Below are 16,778 nucleotides of genomic sequence, written 5' to 3' on the forward strand. Positions count from 1 at the left end.
GACTGGGCTACCCAGGTGTCCCAAGCACTCAGTTTCTTGACAGTGCTAAAAGAATCACAAAGAACTTACCAGCCCAGGGCATAAATAAAAGGGGACACTGCATTCTTCTGAAACAAGAGATGCTGTCAGCTATTTCCTAAATAAGTGTAAGTTTACTTCTTGTCTGGAAAATCAGAGCTGAATAGGAAAGGAATAATCTTTGACTTTTAATTTCTTTGCAACTTACGTCCAATTATATATAGTGAACATCGGCCGTACGCTCCAGGATGACCCGAAGATATTAAGAGACTTGGAAAAGCAATCATTGTAGATGAGGCCAGTGTAGATGGAAAACACACCCATCAAAAGAATAATGTACCGGCCGCTGAACACAGTGCTAAACATCTGGGAACCAGAACAAAGAAGTCAATGAAAAATATTGCCTGTGGCTCATGTTGTGACAACAGAATATTATTGAGAATATTCTAGACCCTTCTTATAGTACTTTACCCCACCCCGGGTCAGGGAACTTAGAGTAAAGGCCAAAATACAGTAACAAGAAGTTCTCACAGTACATGGTTGCTTTAGAGTTAAAATGAATATAACTCCTCTAGAAACAGCCTCTGTAACTTCACTATAAATTCATGGATAAAAGACTTTCAGATCATAATTATATAATGAATGCTTAAGAAATTATGAAGTTTCAGTCTAACACAGATACAGCAGACATTACCTCATTCTCATTCTTCTGAGAGAGGATCCGGCTCTCCCTCAATACCATCCATACAGCAAAAAGAGTCATCAAAATGCCATGGCCAAAGTCCCCAAACATCACAGCAAACAAGAAAGGGAAAGTGATGATGGTATATGGAGCTATAAAGAAACCAAAGGAGGAAAAAAACAAATACAGAAAACTGCAACTACCACTGGCAGATCACATTCTCCTACATACTCTAAGATCAGTATAAGGGGACTTATTCCCTAGCTGTTGGTCAGATGAATTGCCAGAGAAAACCTTCCATGGCAGGATCTGTACATCCTCACAAAGCAGCTCTGATGGGATCTGGGCGGCTGCTAGCATTTTAAACAAAGAACATAGGAAATGAAAGTTTTGTCCCTAGCCCTGGCAACAGTGTGGTTCGTTCTTTAATTCCTTTTCTCTAACCCCTCAAACACTGCTCCTTTGACAGGCCAGCTTTCTTCCCTTGTGCAGCAACCATTTCTCAGCTAAATAAAGCTCCCAGGAAGGTGGGAGAAAGCCCAGAACCCAGAGCAAAGTCAGTCCTGCCGAAGACCAGCTAAAAACAAATTCTCAGACTCCTGATTTAATAATTAACTCCCCTGGTTTTGCTTTATGAAATCTGCTTTGTAAAAAAAGAAAAAAAAAAAAAGAAATCTGTTTTGTGTCTAAAATAGTCAATAATTGTGTATTTTCCCTGTCTAACTTGGAATAGGGAAGCCCTTTAAAAATATCAGAAATCTGGGAAAACACTTTTTACTTAAAGCACTTCCAATAGGGGATCCCTGGGTGGCGCAGCGGTTTGGTGCCTGCCTTTGGCCCAGAGCGCGATCCTGGAGACCCGGGATCGAATCCCACATCGGGCTCCCGGTGCATGGAGCCTGCTTCTCCCTCTGCCTGTGTCTCTGCCTCTCTCTCTCTCTCTCTCTCTCTCTCTCTGTGTGACTATCATAAATAAAAAAAAAAAAAAAAAAAGAATTAAAAGCACTTCCAATAAATGGTGTGCTAGAGTGTATTTCATAGTTGTGAGGGCACACAAAAAAACCTAATCCACTGAGCTCACTCCTATAAAACCACCTCTTAAAGGAATGCCACGCAGCAATCAAAATGGGCACATCTTTACAGGAATTATACTAGAGTTGAGGTCTTGACAACATCATTAGTTTTATGCCAGTTATTTAAGAACACTTGAAGGGAGGCATTAGAAGAAACAAAAACAACAAAATAAAACCTCTAGAGGGAGATGATTTGAGCTTTTTTACCTGGATTTATCTCTCGGTAAGTTCCAATTCCGTAAGCATCTACTATGTTCTGAAAGCCATATGTGAACTTGTTTGTTTTGTTATAGGTTGGGGGAGTCTGATTTGTTTGCATCCTGTTCAGAATAGAGGGCACAGTGGAACCACTGTGTTCCTGGAAAACATTAAACACATATATCAAAATTACATCATCCTAATTGTGGTGGTTACACAGGTATATAAATTTATCAGAACTCATCAAACTATAGCACGTGATATGCTAGATGTTGGCAAATTGAACTCCAGTTAAAAAAAAAAAAGAACTCATCAAACTATACATATAAAATAGGCACATTTTATTTCATGTAAATTATATCTCACTCTTGCCCAGTCTTTGGAGAAATTGGAACTAGGCATAAAATCTACAATGAAAGATTTAAATTAAATGTTGGAAAGAATATCCTTATGTGAAAATATTCAATTTTATCTTTTTTTTTTTTTCCACCACTGCCCAAAATATTCAATTTTAAAATGTGCAACCTGGGAAACCTGGGTGGCTCAGTGGTTGAGCGTTTGCCTTAGGCTCAGGGCATGATTCCAGGGTGCTGGGATTGAGTTTCACATTGGGCCCTCTGTCTATGCCTCTGCCTCTCTCTCTCTCTGTCTCTCATGAATAAATAAATAAAATCTTTAAAAATAAATAAAGAAATAAATAAATAATAAAATGTGCAGCCAAAGGAAACATGGAACTTCTTTGTCTGAGATATCCTCATCTGTCTTTCTAAGAGCATCATTGTTTTGTCCTCCTTTTATGGAGAAAGCAACATATCTTTTTGAACTCTTAATTACTAGACAGGGTTATCCCTCAGAAGCAGTCTGATGGGGGAGACTGGGTATCTCAGTCAGTTAAGCATCTACCTTTGGCTCAGGTCATGATCCCAGAGTCTTGGGATCAAGCCCCAAGTCTGGCTCCCTGCTCAGTGTGGAGTCTGGTTCTCCCTCTGCCCCTCACCCAGCTCATGCTCTCCCTCCTCTCACCCTCAAATTTCAAAAAAAAAAAAAAAAAAAAAAGGCGATCTGAAGGACATAGAGAACGGATAAGAAAACTGATATTCTGGTCAGGAGCCATTCTGAAGAATCATGGGTATATGACCAAGTCATTTTGTCCATTTTTTTTTAATCTTTTAAGATTTCTTTATTTTGAGAGAAAGAGAGAACTCATGTGTGTGCACACATGAGGGGGAGGGGCAGAGGGACAGAGAGAATCTCAGATTCCTCACTGAGTGGGGAACCTCATTCGGGACTTGATCTCCTTACCCTGAGGTCATGCATGACCTGAGCCAAAATCAAGAGTCAGACACTCAACCAACTGAACCAGCCAAGTACTCGGTTATTTCAAGTTTTTTGAACTGTAGTTTCCACATTTGGAAAACAAGGTTATACAAAATGTATTGTTAGGACATGAAAGGAGTACAAGATGAGTATATTCAAGAATTCTAAAAGCAAAAATGCCATAAAAATGTAGTCAACTAATGTTACTGTGGATGGGAACCTCTCTTCCTGGCTATACTGCCAGATGTGGGGGACTTACCGTGCCCCTTCTGAGCGCAAACTGGATGGAGTCGAGGTCAGTGACAGGGCACCAGACCTCTGCAATCAGGCACTTCTGGGTCACATCTATGTTGCATAGGTTCAGGGTGTGGTAGATGGCCTTCATCTTCCGCACCTTGATGAACCAGACACGGATGTTCTTAGCAGCTGCCTGCAGTACCCTCTGGCGGTGATCTTCTGTTTGATTGAGAACCTTTTGGGAGAGAAAGGAACAAGGAGAGATCCTTCCACACCAGTCTTAGATCTCAAGATATGAATGAAAAGAGGCATAGCGTTCTGATAAGGGTTATTAGGGATCTATTCTTCTTCTGATTAGAATGGCTTTTTGGGGGTGGAGGGGTAGTGCAAATTATAAGAAATTAAGAGTTTTAGTTACTAATATTCATTTTCATTTGGCTTAAAGCTGAAGAGAAGCCTGAGGAAAATAGTTTTTAGTTCCTCTATATTTATCTTCCCACTAAATCCACATTGGCTTTTACCTGGATCACTAAAGAGCAATGACTTTCCATGTAGAGTCTGTAACTCAGACTCAAGAAAGTCAGCATGATAGGCCTGGGAGTTGACAAAATCCATACTTAAAAACAGTAAGCTGCAGAATGCCCTGAACATAAACCAGTATCAGAGAATGATGGAAAACAGGTAGTGCTGAACGTGATCATCCATCCATGCCAAGAGAGACTCCATGCCAGGGAACAAGGGACAGGAGACACTATGGGGTCAAAAGGACATATGCCCTTAGAGGAGATTTAGACTGCCACATACCACTATTATCAGGGGGCAGATAAGGCTTTATCTTTGTGTCGGGCTTCTTGGGGAAAAATGTTTCAGTGCTGATCCTCTGGAAACCAGTACACATTTCCCTGAGTAATCATACTGCCAAGACTAGAGTGGGAGGAAGAGGCAGGGACACTTTACATTCTACTGACTTTTTTTTTTTTTTTTTATATATATTTATTTATGCAGGGGATCCCTGGGTGGCGCAGCAGTTTGGCGCCTGCCTTTGGCCCAGGGGGCGATCCTGGAGACCCGGGATCGAATCCCACATCAGGCTCCCGGTGCATGGAGCCTGCTTCTCCCTCTGCCTGTGTCTCTGCCTCTCTCTCTCTCTCTGTATGACTATCATAAAAAAAAAAAAATTATTTATGCATGAGAGAGAGACACAGAGAGAGAGAGGCAGAGACATAGGCAGAGGGAGAAGCAGGCTCCATGCACCGGGAGCCTGACGTGGGATTTGATCCTGGGTCTCCAGGATCACACCCTGGGCCAAAGGTGGTGCTAAACCACTGAGCCACCTGGGCTGCCCTCTACTGACTTGTTTATCACCATTTATGATTTCAATAGCAGGAGAGGGGCTAAGCCAAGGGGTGAGCAACCTACCACTCACACTTCTGCATGAAAATTGACTTTAATCTCCACATTTCTTTTTTTTTTTTTTAATCTCCACATTTCTTTAAAGAGAAAAAGCAGTACTAGCCATTTTAGCACAAGGCTCCATCATATTTGGCTCATCAAATCAATTCAGAAAAAAAGTAGTAACTACTTCCTGAAGGGCAGCAGGTGTTGACTTCCATAGAGGTTTTAAACACACACACACACACACACACACACACACACACACCCGAGAAACTCTTGTATCACTTGAGAAGAAAGGAACAAGTGAACAAAGTTATTTTCTCTCCTTCTGGGTGTTGGCAATTCTACAACTACTATTCAAACTTCTGGAAGGATGCTAAGTAAATTTGTAAGCAATGCCCTGCTTTTCTTTTGCCCCACCCCCACATCTCATTCCTTGATATTCAATCCCTTTTTATTTTTATTTACTTATTTTTTTTAATTTTTATTTATTTATGATAGTCACAGAGAGAGAGAGAGAGAGAGGCAGAAACATAGGTAGAGGGAGAAGCAGGCTCCATGCACTGGGAGCCCGACGTGGGATTTGATCCCGGGTCTCCAGGATCGCGCCCTGGGCCAAAGGCTGGCGCTAAACCGCTGCGCTACCCAGGGATCCCATTATTTACTTATTTTTAAGCAATTTCCACACCCAACATGGGGCTCGAATTCACAGCCCCAAAATCAAGAGTCACACACTCTACCAACTCTGCCAGTTAGGAACTCCTCAACTCCTTTTTATTTTTTTTAATTTATTTTTTATTATTTTAAAATTTTTATTTATTTATGATAGTCACAGAGAGAGAGAGAGAGAGAGAGAGAGAGAGGCAGAGACATAGGCAGAGGGAGAAGCAGGCCCCATGCACCGGGAGCCCGACGTGGGATTCGATCCCGGGTCTCCAGGATCGCGCCCTGGGCCAAAGGCAGCGCTAAACCGCTGCAACACCCAGGGATCCCCTCAACTCCTTTTTAAAATCCCCTCAACTCCTTTTTAAAGTTTCAGTTCATATACTTAGGTATTTCAAGGATCAAATTCTGATCATATTGCCTGTGCCTTTAAAAAAAATCTACCCATGGGCATCCCTGGTGGCCCAGCAGTTTGGTGCCGCCTTCAGCCCAGAGCCTAATCCTGGAGACCCAGGATTGAGTCCTACGTCGGGCTCCCTGCATGGAGCCTGCTTCTCCCTCTGCCTGTATCTCTGCCTCTCCCTCTGTGTTTCTCATGAATAAATAAATAAAATCTATTTTTAAAAAAATTTAAAATAAAAATCTACCCATGGGACACCTGGGTGGCTCAGCGGTTGGGCACCTGCCTTCGGCTTGGCTTGTGATCCCGGGATCGGGGATCAAGTCCCATATCGGGCTCTTTGCGAGGAGCCTGCTTCTCCCTCTGCCCACATCTCTCTCTCTCTCTCTCAGTCTGTGTCTCTCACGAATAAATAAATCTTTAAATAAACAAATCTTTAAGGCAGCCCTGGTAACTCAGTGGTTTAGTGCCGCCTTCAGCCCAGGGCATGATCCTGGAGACCCAGGATGGAGTCCCACGTTGGGCTCCCTGCATGGAGCCTGCTTCTCCCTCTGCCTGTGTCTCTGCCTCTCTTTCTCTCTGTGTCTCTCATGAATAAATAAATAAAATCTTTAAAAAATAATAATAAAAATAAATAAATAAATCTTCAAATTAATTAATTAATTACTTAATTAAAATCTACTCATAAGTCTAGGAGGGGATAAGATGGCCCTAGAACCCAGAATGTACTGATTGGCCTATCAGTACTGATTACCAGCAGTTCTAAAAAACTCCCTTTCTTGGTTAAATAGGTAAGCATATTTCAAAGGAGCCTGATAGGTCAAGTTGGTGGGTCATAGACTATGGAAATTGGAGAGAAAGAGGACAAAGGGAATTGAAATCGGAGTTACAACATCAACATCTCTCTGATGATTTTGCCCCTAGAAAGAACTGTCTTTGAGATTAAGTACAGTGAGCCCCCCTTATTTATAGGAGACTCCTCCTAAGTCTCCCAAAGGGTACCTAAAACCGTGAATAGTACCTAACTCTATATATAGTATGGTTTTTAAAAATATTTTATTTATTCATAAGAGATATAGAGAGAGAGCCAGAGACACAGGTAGAGGGAGAAGCAGCCCGCCTGCAGGGAACCCACTGTGGGACTCGATACCTGGACCTCGGGACCATGACCTGAGCCGAAGGCCGACGACACTCAACCACTGAGCCACCCAGGTACCCTATAGTATGTTTTTTTTTCTATAGACACTTACCTATGATGAAGTTTAATTTAAAAATTAGGCACAGTAAGAGATTAACAATAATCAATAATAGAACAATCATAACAATGTGTTACAATAAAAATCATGTGAATGGGATCTCCCTCCTTAAATATCTTATTGTACTGTACTCATACCTATTTTTTTTTTTTTAATTTTTCAGAAAAGGTTTTATTTACTTGAGAGAGCAGAGCAAGAGAGAGAACACAAGCATGGGTGAGGGGCAGAGCGAGAGGAAGAAGCAGACTCCCAGCTGGGCAGGGAGTTCAATGTGAGGCTCAATCCCAGGACCTTGGGATCATGACCTGAGCCTAAGGCAGATGCTAAGCCACCTAGCTGCCCTACCCTTCTCACCGTGAGGATGAGAGGATACAATGCCTACCTGAGATGAAGTGAAGTGAATGATGTAGGCATAGGACACAGTATTAGGCTACTATTGCTGACATTGTCAGGTGGAGGATTATGCTTCAGACCCTCAATTCACTGTGGGTAACTAAAACCTCAGAAAGCAAAAGTGCAGATAATGGGGGTGGGGACTACTATATGTTTTAATGTTTCAAAAGAGGGTAATCATTACATCCTATCAACAGGGAACAAAGCTCCACCTGGTCACCCCTTCCTTCCATGTCTCAATCATGACTCCATCCTTAGGACCTCATGGTAACCATGGAGCATATAAACCATACTGGTGATGTGGTAAAAATCTAACATGGTCTCTTCTTGGGTACAAGACTTACAGAGGACTTTCTGGCTAGACCTTGTGGTTAAAATCTGAGGTGACCAGAAGGTTATACACCAACCTGTTAAGAGTGGCTGCCTCTGGAGGAAGAGAATGTGAAAGAGGTGATGGAACTGACTTCACATGTACTTTTATATTACTTGATTTTTTTTTTTCTCAGTTAAGTATACTTTTTTAAGGGAAACTGAATACTCCTAGCAACAACAATTTCAGTGTATAGCATTCTTATCACGTTTGAGGATGATTAATGCTATTTTTAATAGTCATTCCCTAAAATTTTTCCCAGCTCCAAGGGCACCCCCCGGTTTTTTTTTGTTGTTGTTGTTGTTGTTTTGTATTCTGGCTGCTGTAGGTACCTAATAAACTGTTAGTGTTTCAAAGAAGAACGGTCTTCAATTATAGTATTTAACCCCTCCCCCCCAAAAAAAAATTCCCTCCAGCCCTCTGGTACCATTTGGAGATCGTCAATTCTGGTATTAACTCCAGAAGCCATTTCCTTCCTCTCCTGTGGTGTCTCAGGACAGGGATAAAGTGAGGCCCGGAACCTGGAACATACAGACACAGCATGATGAACACTGAAGTTTCTTAACCTATCCAATTTAAATAACCCTAGAAAATAATCTTAATGTACTAGCAGGACCAAAACAGGATTAGCTCAGACTGGTGCAATGATCATTAATAAATACAAAGTGCCCTATAGATAGAGCTATAACAGATGAACTACCCCGATCATTCCGTGCAGCTACTGAATTTCCTTACATTAAAAATTTTAAGGGATCCCTGGGTGGCGCAGCGGTTTGGCGCCTGCCTTTGGCCCAGGGCGTGATCCTGGAGACCCGGGATCGAATCCCACATCAGGCTCCCGGTGCATGGAGCCTGCTTCTCCCTCTGCCTGTGTCTCTGCCTCTCTCTCTCTCTCTCTCTCTCTCTCTCTGTGACTATCATAAATAAATAAAAAATAAATAGGGATCCCTGGATGGCGCAGCGGTTTGGCGCCTGCCTTTGGCCCAGGGCGCGATCCTGGAGACCCGGGATCGAATCCCACGTCGGGCTCCCGGTACATGGAGCCTGCTTCTCCCTCTGCCTGTGTCTCTGCCTCTCTCTCTCTCTGTGACTATCACAAATAAATAAATAAATACCTTAAAAAAAAAATTTTAAAAATAAATAAATAAATAAATAAATAAATAAATAAAAATTAAAAAAAAATTAAAAAAATTTTTAAAACTCAGTAACACAAATCATATTGTAAATTACTAGAGAAAAATGGCATGGAAAAGAGCTCTTATGGGCAGAATTTCAGAAGTGTATGGGCACAGTGCCTGTAGCACACTGCTAGGTACACAAGCTCATTGTCTTAGAACAATGTAGCATTTATAAACCATGAGTCTCAATTACTTTTTCCAAAGCAAGGAAATTGTGGTTTTGACAGTACTCTTAAAAATGAACTTAGGTCATTTCTAATTGTTTAAAATTGCTTTAATATTATTAAAAGATACATGCACTGTATCAAAGTAGACTAAAAGAGTTCTTGTTTCACTCTTCTATACTCAAGGCTTAACAGTTAGGCAGCCTGGCTGCATCCTCAGGGAAGCACATTTCTCTTACCCTTCGCAGATTTTCTTGACTCTGTTTTTTAGCTGATCACCTTGGAAGAAAATGATGAATACAGACTTGTGCACGTAGTCACCCTGGGCCCCAAACCCAAAACAGAGAATTCAGACTTCTGGTCTGGAAGAAAATTTCTTAAATATCCTACTTTTTTGGTGATATAGGAACAATGGGAGTCTTTGAAGGACCCTGCACTTGAACCATCATCCTCAATCCATTTAAGCTCTGCTGTAAGAACATTTGCCCTGTAGTCTCTAATTCACAAAAAAAACCTTTCTGTATTTGTTTTTAAACTCAATCATGAGCTGAACACAGATGCTACAATGATTCTCCTTGTAGCACCATATAGCCCTTTTTGCCAGTTCAATTTCAAACTTACATTGTCTGAGTAAGCACAGAGAGAAAGGAAGCCATCCCTGTTTGTTCAATGCTTAGAAGTTCCCAGGTAAAGAGACTGAGTAACTATAAGGAAGTGAAGGTTTGGGAAGAACACTGATACGGAATCTCATGCTTCATGCTAAGTTTGATCTAATGGGCACAGGGAGGAGGACAATCCACTCCAAATACCAAGTTCATATGTGAAGTCTGACACAAGGACCACAGGGAAAGATCAGAAAAATAAGCTTAATTGGGTGTTAACCAGGATTACCTCTGGTTGCCTATATTTTCTATTCCTAGAGTTTTTATAATAAAAAATAAACTATAGAAGGATAAAAAGAGATGAGTGAAGAAAATGAGGCAAAGAGTCTTAAATCCCTAAATTCCCCAGGATGTAGAATAAACTGGAGCACATTCTTTGTGCAGCCACTCTGCTGTAGCTATCCAGACCCCTTTCCTTAATTTGTTGATAAAATAATGTTTCTATTGCTCAGAAACTTGGCTGAATATTCCTGAGAACAGCCCCACATTAGAAGTCACTGCAGAATGCAATGTCTCCACAAGGCAAGCACAGCTTTCAGTGAGTCTATACAACTGCTCCTCGGTTGGGGCTCACCGAACCCTAAGTGTCATCACTCTCCTGTTCAGGAGGATAAAAAGAGAAAAGCCTCAAATACGCAGACCATTTTCAGTTGCATGACCCATCCACTCTGACAGTCGCACAATTCAATCTTTCCTTGGGGAGCAAAGAATACTAATTTAAGAAAATCCAAAAGATAATTTTCAATAGAAAAACCAAGCTCAGGCTTCCACATAATATCAATACAAAAGTAAAGTACATTTCTTTGCAGAACATTTCATCTTCCTTGCTTGTGATCCTTGAAATTAGGATTCACCATGCTGAATGTAGGTTGATGTTCAATTATGTCCCATTATGTCACATGCCAAGATGTTCAGCATTCTTACTTTGCAAAGCACTGGGTAGAGAAGATCATCCTACCTTGCACAATATATTATTTTTAAACCAAGTTTCTAAATCTCTAAACAAACAAGTAGACAAAAAACTTTACCAACTAAAAATTTCATAAACTTATAAAGCTCATAATTGAGGAGGACCCCTCTCTTCTTTGAACACACTGAGAGTAGCAAACTTGGAACCAGATGTCTTGCTCTAATTTTCATAGAAAGTTAATTGTGACCTCTGATAAGTAACAGAAAGTATATATAGTTGAAGTTTAAAATAACGGGAAAAGAACATATGTATAGTCCAAATAATACCAACATAGGTGAGGCTCGAAAATGTCAATGCATATGTCAGTCTATAGTGTATATACACATATAATGGGAGTTAAGAGGAAAAGAGCAGTATTTCATATTCTCAGATCAAGGCAGAAGTAAGCACAGGGCTCCTCCTCTGTGGGAGGTCAGATTTAGGTGATACTATGCAGTGTTACTGCTCTGAGCTCCATTTATAAGACCTCCATGGGACGCAATTTCCTTGTCTTACAGTCACAGGATCCTCCAGGGGATTCTCGATTTCAGCCTGTCGCAGGAACACATTTCCCCGGCACACCCGCCAAAGCATGCGCTCAAAAGTAGGGATGCGCTCCCGGTTAATCACACCGGCCACGAAGCTGTGGGGGAGAAGAACCAGATGAGGAACTCTATTCCACACCATGAGATGGAAGGCTTGAAGACAAAGAAGACAAGTGAGCGGAGAGGGGCAAAAATGACAAACACAAGTCTATGCAATGTTATATCAAAAAGGCTCCCAAAGTCTTACTCCCAGGACCAGGAGAGGGTTGACAGAACAGCTGAGGAATTGAATCTGAAGTGACTTAGGAACACCTCTCAAGGGCAGCCTGGGTGGCTCAGCGGTTTAGTGCCACCTTCGGCCCAGGGCATGATCCTGGAGACCCAGGATTGAGTCCCACGTCAGGCTCCCTGCATGGAGCCTGCTTCTCCCTCTGCCTATCTCTCTCTCTGTGTCTCTCATGAATAAATAAATAAAAATCTTAAAAAAAAAAAAAAAAAAAAGGAACACCTCTCAAGAGGCTCAGAAGAGAACACATCCTGGAAACAAGTGAATGCCAGCCTCACTACTCTTTTGACAGCAAAAATGAGGGTAACCCCACTGAGTTATGGAGGGTTGAAGTAATACTTACCCAAGTCGTAAAGGTGTGCCTCTTCCCATCTCACTTGGCTCCAAGAGGGACGAGGACTCTTCCAACAAGTCTGGATCCGCCATCTGCTGATGATGCAATTCAGCCTGAATTCACAAATCAATTAATATCTAATGAAAATAGTTAGTGGCATGCAGGGAACGAGGAACCAGGAGATAAGTTCAGAAAAATAAAGACAGAAAAAAAACACAAACCACCAAAAGAGAAGACATACCCACAGAAAGAAGAATAGGGGAAGAAAACAAAGGAAAGAAACAAGAGGAAAAGAAAGCTTAACTGCCCCAGTAAAGCATCTGGGGAAATGGTTTTTGAAATACAGAATAAAGGAAAAAAACACTAAATAATGGTGACAATGTATAAATCTGTTACTTGGTGGAAACCATTTTTTTCTGTGTTTCCCTGAGTGAGCCATGAAAGTACCAAGAAATACCTTTGCATGTGGATGAAAACTGAAATGTTTCTCCGTTTTCAGCAAAACCAAAACAGCTCTGAAGATACTCTCAACATCAGATTTCCAGGCAGCTACAGACTAGAACTTCCCCTGGGTGAAAATGTGAAAGATGGAGACTTTCTTTCCAAGAAGAAAGCAAGGCACCAGCACTGCCCTGAGCACAGTATGATCAGGAGAAAGGGGAAGGGGTACCTCCATGTGTCTGGGTTTCCATGATCTTCAAAATTCAGAACATGAGAGCTTTCAGCATGGCCACTGTATAAAAATACCCCAAGCCATGGGATTTAAAAAGTATTTCTTTCTCCAAAAGGAGAAGCAGCACAGTAGCTGAGCTGGCCTGGTCCTCCCCTGAATCAACAAAGGGAAGAAAAAGTAAAAACCCATCTGAATGTCCTAGTTTCTGACCAGGAATCTAGGAATATTAAAAAGTTCATGTTAGAAAAAAAAAAAGAAAAGAAAAGTTCATGTTAGGGTATATAGTTTAAGGGTCACTAAGAACATAGCTGAATCAATAATATAAATCAAGTGAAGATAAAGTAAACAATATAAGTCAATATAAAGCACGTAAGCTAGTTTAACTGTTTAGATTTCAAATGATTTCCACCATGACAGTTTATACAATGAAATGAAGGAGGAGAAGGACCTTCTCAGATGGAGGTCTATACTTCCTAGACTCTCTCTATCCAACACATCCTACCACCTTTTTATTCTTATCAGGAAGGAGAAGCTGCTCTAAAAAATAAAGGCCAATCAACTTCTCTACCACCTAATATCCTCAACTTTAATATCCACACATTGCTTGCTTGACCAAAGACTAGAAATAAGCCATAATAATCTTCCTTTTCAAAAATAAAACTGAAGGGCAGCCCGGGTGGCTCAGCAGTTTAGCACTGCCTTTGGCCCAGGTCATGATCCTGGAGACCCGGGATTGAGTCCTGCATCGGGCTCCCTGCATGAAGCCTGCTTCTCCCTCTGCCTGTGTCTCTGCCTCTCTCTGTGTGTGTCTCTCATGAATGAATAAATAAAATCTTAAAAAAAAAAAAACTGAACAAAAATATCAGGAGAATTTTTATTTCTATTATTTTCATTCCAAACATCTTTTTGATTCTCTTCCTGTTAACCCTGTGATCAAAAAAATGTCACAAGGGAACCTCACTTGGTAAGTGATAGGACCATAAAGGTAAAGTCAAGGGGTCTAGGCAAGGGCTTTAGGATTGAATATAAACCTAAGTATATAAACAAATGATATGGCTGAAAGCCTTAAAAAATAGAGAAAGTAGTTTTTGGGGGAAGTGAATTCTAAAAGTTGATGCAGGATCAATGTCCAACTCTCCCTCCACCTCTCCAGTAAGTAGGCACTGAGTATGCCAGAGGGCAGACAAATACTGTCATGAGATATGAGAAAGTTTAAAATGAGATAATGGGGGCACAGGTTTCCACTTGCTATCAAATGGAGTTTAGGTGGCTTTTTTGGTTTCTTTTTTTTTTTTAAAGATTTATTTATTTATTTATTTATTCAGAGAGAGCGAAAGAGAGGCAGAGACACAGGCAGAGAGAGAAGCAGGCTGCACGCAGGAAGCCCAACGTGGGACTCGATCCCGGGTCCCCAGGATCACACCCTGGGCTGCAGGCGGCGCTAAGCCGCTGCGCCACCGGGGCTGCCCGCTTTTTTGGTTTCTACTTCATCAAATCAGCTGACTGCAAGCCACAGGCAATTTATTTTAAGAATCTAGATGATGGGACACCTGGGTGGCTCAGCGGTTGAGCGTCGGCCTTCAGCCCAGGGCGTGATCTTGGAGACTTGGGATCAAATCCCACATGGGGCCTGCTTCTCCTTCTGCCTGTGTCTCTGCCTCTCTCTCTGTCTCTCATGAATAAATAATAAATAAATAAAATCTTTAAAAAATAAAAAATAAAAAAAAAATAAAACAATCTCTAAAATGGCATCGTAGGGGATCCGTGGGTGGTGCAGCGGTTTGGCGCCTGCCTTTGGCCCAGGGCGCGATCCTGGAGACCCGGGATCGAATCCCACATCGGGCTCTTGGTGCATGGAGCCTGCTTCTCCCTCTGCCTATGTCTCTGCCTCTCTCTCTCTCTGTGACTATCATAAATAAATTCAAAAAAACAATTAAAAAATTTAAAAAAAATAAAATGGCATCGTAGGGCATCTAAATCCTATTCTGGGTTCCCTAATAACAGTAACAACACTGTCAATGTGCATCTAAATTACTTGCTATGGTCTTCTGGTGCACCTTTCCCCCAGTCAGAACACTAAAACCATGCCCTTAAAGAGGAAGTGGCAGGATTTCAGCAGCACCCTGTCGACACTGAAATAGAGGCAGCACATCCAGCTCAAGCTGCATTAATTATCAAGAGCAAACACTTTTACTTCCATCTACGTTGAGAGAGAAATCACATTTCATCACTTAAGGTATTCACCCAAGCCCCAGAGGAGATGGCAGATGAGAAAGAAAAGTAAAGAAAAGCAGATGGATGGAAGACTCAGAAGGAAAGGAAGGCAGGGACCTGCATGCCATTAACCATTACTTTTCCAGTCTTCTTTACGCTCTCATATGTTAGGGTGCTTATGGTAAAAGATGCAGAGAACTCTCTCCAGCTCTTACAGTTCTTCATAAGCAAGAAGACTGAGAAAAGGATAATCATTAACAAGTCATTTTAAATGCTCTGGATAAGAAATGGCTAAGTTGAATTGTAATCATCTTAAATCATAAGAATGTTCAATTTATGTTTACTCTTCCTCTTCCAGACATCTTGCCAATCATGACCACTCTGCCTAAAGATGGAAAGAACCATTTTCTGATTCAGCCATTTTCTGCTAACTCATTATTATAATAATTATTGATCATGTTCACCAAATTATATAAAAAAGAAGGATTTGAAACTGGTCGTATTTCAGGCCATTTGCAAACACTGTAAGTTCAGGCATGGAAGACAATCTCGTGAAAAAATTGTTTCCGAGATTTGAGGGTCCCAAGTTTCTTTATCCTTTGGGTTATTTAAAATGTGCACTCATGCACAGATGCACTTACTCTGTGAGGTCTTACCTTCTGTCATGGCAGTAACACCTGAGGCTGCTGTTTGGCAATAGGAGGACAAGGGCCATTGAAAGGGACCTGGCTGAGCCTATGGGCTAGTGGCAGGTGCTGGCAAGGCACTGACTCTGACTTGGAGAGGAAAGGCAGAGTAGCTTTTGCCAGAAGACTTCCTACACTATATATTGAGGGTGCTAGGAACAAGAGAGATTTATGACTAAAGCAGCCAAAGAATCTCTCACAGCCAAGGCCTTGTGCTCAAAAGTATTTCAAGGTTTAACAAAAAAAAAAAAAGTTTTGAGTGAGCAAGGGGGGGAAACAATCCACTGTGGATTGGGTGTGTAGGTCATAAAGTCTTCCAGCCTGCCTTCCCAACACAGGTGTTTCATGTTTAGATTTATTAATCACAAAGAAAATTCCTAAATCTAGAACTTACATTTTGAAAATTGTGATCATCTTTCCAAGTGATTTCTTGTATTTTGTTTTTAATAACATTAACAGTTCAAGTAACTATTGCCCATAAGGGAGTCCATTTGTCAGACTTTATTTAGAATTTCTCCCAGAATGAACTAGACAAGGAAGCTTATTCCATTCCTTAAACTCAGGAGATTATGAAAGATATTTTCATACATTTCAGCAACATCCCAGCAATAAACTAAGACTATATCAAAAGGGGAAATAAGGGGGGAAGGCAAAAGAATTAAGCCCCAAATGATGCTCAAAGTACCTAAGCTTTGATTCTGAGGCCAGTTTAAATTTTATCTGTGGGCAGCAGTTTGCACACATTTAGAAAAGCACACATTTGTGAGCATGTGGAGGCAGTGTGTTCTGGCATGTTTCCTAATGACTAAGTGATATATTCCATGAACACAGGGACCATGTCTTATGCATCCTGTGCCTCATGAAGAGTAGGTACTCATTAAATGCTCAGTGGATTAATGAATATAAATATAATACAGTTTAGACTGTGAGCAAATGGAATTCCAGATTATTTGTTCATTAAAACCATACGCCAATAAACAAACAAACAAACAAACAAATAAATAAAGCCATATGCCAAAAGTGGCCATGTCTATTGCAAAAGACCTGAAACACTTGGAAAGAGTTAATCACACTGTCCCACACCC

The 16,778-nt window shown here is 41.2% G+C and overlaps 1 protein-coding gene across 9 annotated transcripts in view; it reads right to left on the minus strand.

Moving 5' to 3' along the window:
* ATP6V0A1 (ATPase H+ transporting V0 subunit a1) overlaps positions 1–16,778 on the minus strand; it is a 64,526-nt gene that overhangs the window by 26,029 nt on the left and 21,719 nt on the right. For 6 of the 9 annotated variants that reach the window (XM_038547279.1, XM_038547278.1, XM_038547276.1 and 3 more), the window contains 8 exons: positions 12,130–12,233; positions 11,472–11,598; positions 9,584–9,666; positions 8,430–8,523; positions 3,548–3,760; positions 1,981–2,131; positions 713–852; positions 227–384 (listed from right to left, as the gene is read on the minus strand). In XM_038547279.1, coding sequence (XP_038403207.1) covers positions 227–384; positions 713–852; positions 1,981–2,131; positions 3,548–3,760; positions 8,430–8,523; positions 9,584–9,666; positions 11,472–11,598; positions 12,130–12,233 — 1,070 coding nt within the window. The remainder of the gene's footprint in view (positions 1–226; positions 385–712; positions 853–1,980; positions 2,132–3,547; positions 3,761–8,429; positions 8,524–9,583; positions 9,667–11,471; positions 11,599–12,129; positions 12,234–16,778) is intronic. The other 3 variants (XM_038547281.1, XM_038547280.1, XM_038547277.1) reach the window with 1 other exon arrangement.

This window comes from Canis lupus, chromosome 9 (assembly GCF_011100685.1).
Source record: "Canis lupus familiaris isolate Mischka breed German Shepherd chromosome 9, alternate assembly UU_Cfam_GSD_1.0, whole genome shotgun sequence".
Lineage (NCBI taxonomy): Eukaryota > Metazoa > Chordata > Mammalia > Carnivora > Canidae > Canis > Canis lupus.